The 8,490-nt window shown below is 44.1% G+C and overlaps 1 protein-coding gene across 1 annotated transcript; it reads left to right on the forward strand.

Annotated features, from left to right (window-relative positions):
* Positions 1 to 237: 237 nt before the first annotated feature.
* Positions 238 to 927, forward strand: TPD52L3 (TPD52 like 3). The gene is given in 1 exon segment (XM_032633882.1): positions 238 to 927. A coding segment is annotated over 1 exon segment (690 nt).
* The last annotated feature ends 7,563 nt before the right edge of the window (positions 928 to 8,490 follow it).

Below are 8,490 nucleotides of genomic sequence, written 5' to 3' on the forward strand. Positions count from 1 at the left end.
GTTGTGATTTCTAAACCACTATGAGCATTGGAGGTACACAGGCTGAGTCCAAGTTCTGTCCTCCGAGCCCTTTGGGCCAGAAGTCTCATCTCCGCCTCCACGACCCCAACCCAACCTACCCTAACCCCCAGCCACACCCCCAACCCCACCCGGAAGTGGACCCTGTAAACCAAGGCATCTATTCCACAGCCAGGACACTGACCCACTGGCCACAGCGTCCATTCCACTGGCCAAGTTATGGATCCGTCCCACCCCACCCTACAGTCTGACCCCGAAGGCCTAGACTTCGACTCTGCTGGCCAAGACTACCTTTCCTCTGGCCATGAGTTCGACTATCTCTACCAAGAATTGGACCTGGACTCCCTTCATTAAGAACTTCTTTCTCAGTCTATGCCAGGCGCCATGATAGAGACCTCTGCGGCCACGTATGAATCCCACCAGATTGCCAAAACAGAGGATCTCACAGAGGCGGAGAAAAAGGAGCTCAAATCTGAGCTTGGTAAATTGGAGGCAGAAATCGTAACCCTACGCTGTGCGCTGGCAGCCAAAGAGAGACGCTGCGTGGAGCTCAAGAGGAAGTTGTACCTGACGGCCTTGGTGGGGCTGAGGCAGAATCTGTCCAAGAGCTGGCACGATGCTCAGGTCTCCAAAGCCTACATGAAACAAAAGACGTCAGCTGCCCTGTCCACCATGGGCTCTGCCATCTGCAGGAAGCTTGGAGACATGAAGAAATCGGCCACATTCAGATCCTTTGAAGGTCTCATGGGAACAATCAAGCCCAGAGTCGCAGGTGGCAGAGAGTTAGGCAGTGACTGCCTTCCTTCTTCAGCGGGGAGTGGGGATGATCCGCTCGCAGTTTCAGGGAGTGGGAGTGATCCAGTTCCGGGAAGTAGGGATGACCTACTCCCCTTTCTGGAGCCAGAGTGAGCTCCTTGGTAAATCTGCCTGACCACTTGACCAGTGCAAGAACTCCCTTCCCTCATCCCAATTGCACCTCTGCCCATCAAAAACAACAACCAAACGACAATGGTAAAGTTAATTCAGGAAATGGACAGAGTCCGGTTTTGAGAAAAGTAGTTCCCATTTGTGCATACATATTTGCTGCTGTTGAGATAAAGAATCCAACGTTTTGTACACTAAGTTATTTTACACTAAAGTTTATATGTGAAATGTATCACTATACTAGCCTTCCTGGGGTTGCATTTAAATGGACAGGACAATGGTTCCAGAGGGATTTTAGGCCAAAGCCAAAACTCGTTTTTTGGAAAAACCAGTGCATCAAAAGGGCAAAGTAGGCTCCGTGGAACCTGAGAGTTGGCACCGCACTCAACACCTTTGATATTTATGCCTTGTGTCTTTTTCGCACCTTAATTCACTGGCAGGCATTCCTCGTACCAAGTTGAGGACAATAGAGCTTGCTACCAAGATATTTAATCATCTGAGGGAGAAGCCAAGAGAAGCTTAGGTGAATGACTACTCAGATTATTCTTCCAAGAAGAGGAAAGGTCACCTTGAAGGGAAGGGGGACCTTGAAGATGGCGGAAGAGTAAGACGCGGAGATCGCCTTCCTCCCCACGGATACACCAGAAATACATCCACACGTGGAACAACTCCTACAGAACTCCTACTGAAGGCTGGCAGAAGACCTCAGACCTCCCAAAAGGCAAGAAACTCCCCACGTAACTGGGTAGGGCAAAAGAAAAAACAGAGACAAAAGAATAAGGACGGCACCTGCACCAGTGGGAGGGAGCTGTGAAGGAGGAAAAGTTTCCACACACTAGGAAGCCCCTCCGCGGGCGGAGACTGCGGGAGGCAGAGGGGGGAGTATCGGGACCGCGGAGTAGTGCACAGCGACGGGTGCGGAGGGCAAAGCGGGGAGATTCCTGCACAGACGATCGGTGCTGACCGGCACTCACCAGCCCGAGTGGCTTGTCTGCTCACCCGCCGGGGCGGGCGGGGCTGCGAGCTGAGGCTCGGGTTTTGGTTTTGGACGGAGCTCAGGGAGAGGACTGGGGTTGGCGGCTTGAACATAGCCTGAAGGGGTTAGTGCACCACGACTAGCCGGGAGGGAGTTCGGGGAAAAGCCTGCACCGGCCGAAGAGGCAAGAGACTTTTTCTTCCCTCTTTGTTTCCTGGTGCGCGAGGAGAGGGGTTTAAGAGCGCTGCTTAAAGGAACTCCAGAGACGGGCGCGAGCCGCGGCTAAAAGCGCGAACCCCAGAGACGGGCGCGAGCCGCGGCTGAGGGCGCGAGCCCCCGAGACGGGCGCGAGCCGCGGCTGAAAGCGCAAACCCCAGAGACGGGCGCGAGCCGCGGCTGAGGGCGCGAGCCCCCGAGACGGGCGCGAGCCGCGGCTGAAAGCACAAACCCCAGAGACGGGCGCGAGCCGCGGCTAAAACCGCGGACCCCAGAGACGGGCGGGAGACGCTAAGGCTGCTGCTGCCGCCACCAAGGGGCCTGTGTGCGAGCACAGGTCACTCTCCACACCCCTCTTCCGCGGAGCCTGTGCAGCCCGCCACTGCCAGGTTCCCGGGATCCAGGGACAACTTCCCCGGGAGTACGCACGGCGGGTCTCAGGCTGGTGCAACGTCACGCCGGCCTCTGCCGCAACGTCACGCTGCCTCTGCCGCCCGCAGGCCGGCCCCGCACGCAGTGCCCCTCCTTCCCCCATCCCCCAACCCCCGGCCTGAGTGAGCCGGAGGCCCCGAATCAGCGGCTCCTTTAACCCCGTCCTGTCTGAGCGAAAAAACAGACGCCCTCCAGCGACCTACACGCAGAGGCAGGGCCAAATCCAAAGCTGAGCTCCTGAGAGCTGTGAAAACAAAGAAGAGAAAGGGAAATCTCTCCCAGCAGCCACAGAAGCAGCGGATTAAAGCTCCACAATCAACTTGATATACCCTGTATCTGTGGAATACCTGAATAGACAAGGAATGATCCCAAATTGAAGAGGGGGAATTTAGGAGCGAGATCTATGATTTTTTTCCCTTTTCCTCTTTTTGTGAAGGTGTACGTGTATGCTCCTGTGTGACATCTAGTCTGTATACTCTAGCTTCCACCATTTGTCCTAGGGCTATATCCGTCCATGACTTTTTTTAAAAAATTCTTTTTCTTAATAATTAAGTTTAATTGTAATAACTTTATTATACTTTACCTTCGTTCTTTCTTTCTTTCCTTCCTTCCCTCCCTCCTTTAGACAACGAATCACCCCAAATTGAGGAGGTGGTCTCAGGGAGCAGGATTTATGATTTTTCCCCCTTTACCTCTTTTTGTGAAGGTGTATGTGTATGCTTCTGTGAAAGATTTTCTCTGTATAGCTTTGCTTCCAACATTTGTCCTAAGGTTCTATCCGTCCCTTTTTTTTTTCTAAATATTTTTTAATTCAATAACTATATTATACTTTATTTTATTTTTACTGTATCATCTTTCTTTCTGTCTTTTTTTCCTTCTTTCCCTCCTTCCTTCCTTCCTCCCTCCCTCCCCCCCTCCCTCCTTTCTTTCCTTCTTTGCTTCTTTCTTCCTTCCTTCCTTTCCTCCTTTCCTTCTTTCTTTCCTCATACTTCTACTAATTCTCTCTACTTTTTCTCCCTTTTATTCTGAGCCGTGTGGATGAAAGGCTCTTGGTGCTCCAGCCAGGAGTCAGGGCTCTGCCTCTGAGGTAGGAGAGCCAACTTCAGGACACTGGTCAACAAGAGACCTCCCAGCTCCACATAATATTAAACAGCGGAAATCTCCCAGAGACCTCCATCTTAACACCAGCACCCAGCTTCACTCAACGACCAGCAAGCCACAGTGCTGGACAACCTATGCCAAACAACTAGCAAGACAGGAACACAACCCCACCCATTAGCAGAGAGGCTGCCTAAAATCATAATAAGGCCACAGACACCCCAAAACACACCACCAGACGTGAACCTGCCCACTAGAGAGACAAGATCCAGCCTCATCCAGCACAACACAGGCACTAGTCCCCTCCACCAGGAAGCCTACACAACCCACTGAAACAACCTTAGCCACTGGAGACAGACATCAAAAACAACGGGAACTACGAACCTGCAGCCTGCAAAAAGGAGACCCCAAACACAGTAAGATAAGCAAAATGAGAAGACAGAAAAACACACAGCAGATGAAGGAGCAAGATAAAAACCCACCAGACCTAACAAATGAAGAGGAAATAGGCAATCTACCTGAAAAAGAATTCAGAATAATGATAGTAAGGATGATCCGAAATCTTGGAAGTAGAATGGACAAAATGTAAGAAACAGTTAACAAGGACCTACAAGAACTAAAGATGAAACAAGCAACGATGAACAATGCAATAAATGAAATTAAAATCACTCTAGATAGGATCAATAGCAGAATAACTGAGGCAGAAGAACGGATAAGTGACCTGGAAGATAAAGTAGTGGAAATAACTACTGCAGAGCAGAATAAAGAAAAAAGAATGAAAAGAACTGAGGACAGTCTCAGAGACCTCTGGGACAACATGAAACGCACCAACATTCGAATTATAGGGGTTCCAGAAGAAGAAGAAAGAAAGAAAGGGACTGAGAAAATATTTGAAGAGATTATAGTTGAAAACTTCCCTAATATGGGAAAGGAAATAGTTAATCAAGTCCAGGAAGCACAGAGGGTCCCATACAGGATAAATACAAGGAGAAACACGCCAAGACACATATTAATCAAACTGTCAAAAATTAAATACAAAGAAAGCATATTAAAAGCAGCAAGGGAAAAACAACAAATAACACACAAGGGAATCCCCATAAGGTTAACAGCTGATCTCTCAGCAGAAACCCTACAAGCCAGAAGGGAGTGGCAGGACATACTGAAAGTGATGAAGGAGAATAGCCTGAAACCAAGACTACTCTACCCAGCAAGGATCTCATTCACATTTGATGGAGAAATTAAAACCTTTACAGACAAGCAAAAGCTGAGAGAGTTCAGCACCACCAAACCAGCTTTACAACAAATGCTAAAGGAACTTCTCTAGACACGAAACACAAGAGAAGGAAATGACCTATAGTAGCGAACCCAAAACAATATATAAAATGGAAATAGGAACATACATATCAATAATTACCTTAAATGTAAATGGACTAAATGCTCCCACCAAAAGACACAGATTGGCTGAATGGATACAAAAACAAGACCCTTATATATGCTGTCTACAAGAGACCCACTTCAGACCTAGAGACACGTACAGACTGAAAGTAAGGGGATGGAAAAAGATATTCCATGCAAATGGAAACCAAAAGAAAGCTGGAGTAGCAATTCTCATATCAGACAAAATAGACTTTAAAATAAGGACTATTAAAAGGGACAAAGAAGGACACTACATAATGATCAAGGGATCGATCCAAGAAGAAGATATAACAATTGTAAATATTTATGCACCCAACATAGGAGCACCTCAATACATAAGGCAAATACTAACAACCATAAAAGGGGAGATCAACAGTAACACATTCATAGTAGGGGACTTTAACACCCCACTTTCACCCATGGACAGATCATCCAAAATGAAAATAAATAAGGAAACACAAGCTTTAAATGATACATTAAACAAGATGGACTTAATTGATATTTATAGGACACTCCATCCAAAAACAACAGAATACACATTTTTCTCAAGTGCTCATGGAACATTCTCCAGGATAGATCATATCTTGGGTCACAAATCAAGCCTTGGTAAATTTAAGAAAACTGAAATTGTATCAAGTATCTTTTCCGACCACAACGCCATGAGACTAGATATCAATTACAGGAAAAGATCTGTAAAAAATACAAACACATGGAGGCTAAACAATACACTACTTAATAATGAAGTGATCACTGAAGAAATCAAAGAGGAAATAAAAAAATACCTAGAAACAAATGACAATGGAGACACAACGACCCAAAACCTATGGGATGCAGCAAAAGCAGTTCTAAGGGGGAAGTTTATAGCAATACAAGCCCACCTTAAGAAGCAGGAAACATCTCGAATAAACAACCTAACCTTGCACCTCAAGCAATTAGAGAAAGAAGAACAAAAAAACCCCAAAGCTAGCAGAAGGAAAGAAATCATAAAAATCAGATCAGAAATAAATGAAAAAGAAATGAAGGAAACAATAGCAAAGATCAATAAAACTAAAAGCTGGTTCTTTGAGAAGATAAACAAAATAGATAAACCACTAGCCAGACTCATCAAGAAAAAAAGGGAGAAGACTCAAATCAATAGAATTAGAAATGAAAAAGGAGAAGTAACAACTGACACTGCAGAAATAAAAAAAATCATGAGAGATTACTACAAGCAACTCTATGCCAATAAAATGGACAATCTGGAAGAAATGGACAAATTCTTAGAAATGCACAACCTGCCAAGACTGAATCAGGAAGAAATAGAAAATATGAACAGACCAATCACAAGCACTGAAATTGAAACTGTGATTAAAAACCTTCCAACAAACAAAAGCCCAGGACCAGATGGCTTCACAGGTGAATTCTATCAAACGTTTAGAGAAGAGCTAACACCTATCCTTCTCAAACTCTTCCAAAATATAGCAGAGGGAGGAACACTCCCAAATTCCTTCTACGAAGCCACCATCACCTTGATACCAAAACCAGACAAGGATGTCACAAAGAAAGAAAACTACAGGCCAATATCACTGATGAACATAGATGCAAAAATCCTCAACAAAATACTAGCAAACAGAATCCAACAGCACATTAAAAGGATCATACACCATGATCAAGTGGGGTTTATTCCAGGAATGCAAGGATTCTTCAATATACGCAAATCTATCAATGTGATAAACTATATTAACAAATTGAAGGAGAAAAACCATATGATCATCTCAATAGATGCAGAGAAAGCTTTCGACAAAATTCAACACCCATTTATGATAAAAACCCTCCAGAAAGTAGGCATAGAGGGAACTTTCCTAAACATAATAAAAGCCATATATGACAAGCCCACAGCAAACATCATCCTCAATGGTGAAAAACTGAAAGCATTTCCACTAAGATCAGGAACAAGACAAGGTTGCCCACTCTCACCACTCTTATTCAACATAGTTTTGGAAGTTTTAGCCACAGCAATCAGAGAAGAAAAGGAAATAAAAGGAATCCACATCGGAAAAGAAGAAGTAAAGCTGTCACTGTTTGCAGATGACATGATACTATACATAGAGAATCCTAAAGATGCTACCAGGAAACTACTAGAGCTAATCAATGAATTTGGTAAAGTAGCAGGATACAAAATTAATGCACAGAAATCTCTGGCATTCCTATATACTAATGATGAAAAATCTGAAAGTGAAATCAAGAAAACACTCCCATTTACCATTGCAACAAAAAGAATAAAATATCTAGGAATAAACCTACCTAAGGATACGAAAGACCTGTATGCAGAAAATTATAAGACACTGATGAAAGAAATTAAAGATGATACAAATAGATGGAGAGATATACCATGTTCTTGGATGGGAAGAATCAACATTGTGAAAATGACTCTACTACCCAAAGCAATCTACAGATTCAATGCAATCCCTATCAAACTACCACTGGCATTTTTCACAGAACTAGAACAAAAAATTTCGCAATTTGTATGGAAACACAAAAGACCCCGAATAGCCAAAGCAATCTTTAGAACGAAAAAAGGAGCTGGAGGAATAAGGCTCCCTGACTTCAGACTATATTACAAAGCAACAGTAATCAAGACAGTATGGTACTGGCACAAAAACAGAAAGATAGATCAGTGGAACAGGATAGAAAGCCCAGAGATAAACCCACGCACATATGGACACCTTATCTTTGATAAAGGAGGCAGGAATGTACAGTGGAGAAAGGACAGCCTCTTCAATAAATGGTGCTGGGAAAACTGGACAGGTACATGTAAAAGTATGAGATTAGATCACTCCCTAACACCATACACAAAAATAAGCTCAAAATGGATTAAAGACCTAAATGTAAGGCCAGAAACTATCAAACTCTTAGAAGAAAACATAGGAAGAACACTCTATGACATAAATCACAGCAAGATCCTTTCTGACCCACCTCCTAGAGTAATGGAAATAAAAACAAAAATAAACAAATGGGACCTAATGAAACTTCAAAGCTTTTGCACAGCAAAGGAAACCATAACCAAGACCAAAAGACAACCCTCAGAATGGGAGAAAACATTTGCAAATGAAGCAACTGACAAAGGATTAATCTCCAAAATTTACAAGCAGCTCATGCAGCTCAATAACAAAAAAACAAACAACCCCATCCAAAAATGGGCAGAAGACCTAAATAGACATTTCTCCAAAGAAGATATACAGAATGCCAACAAACACATGAAAGAATGCTCAACATCATTAATCATTAGAGAAATGCAAATCAAAACTACAATGAGATATCATCTCACACCAGTCAGAATGGCCATCATCAAAAAATCAAGAAACAATAAATGCTGGAGAGGGTGTGGAGAAAAGGGGACACTCTTGCACTGCTGGTGGGAATGTGAATTG

The sequence above is a fragment of the Phocoena sinus genome, chromosome 6 (genome assembly GCF_008692025.1).
Source record: "Phocoena sinus isolate mPhoSin1 chromosome 6, mPhoSin1.pri, whole genome shotgun sequence".
Classification (NCBI taxonomy): domain Eukaryota; kingdom Metazoa; phylum Chordata; class Mammalia; order Artiodactyla; family Phocoenidae; genus Phocoena; species Phocoena sinus.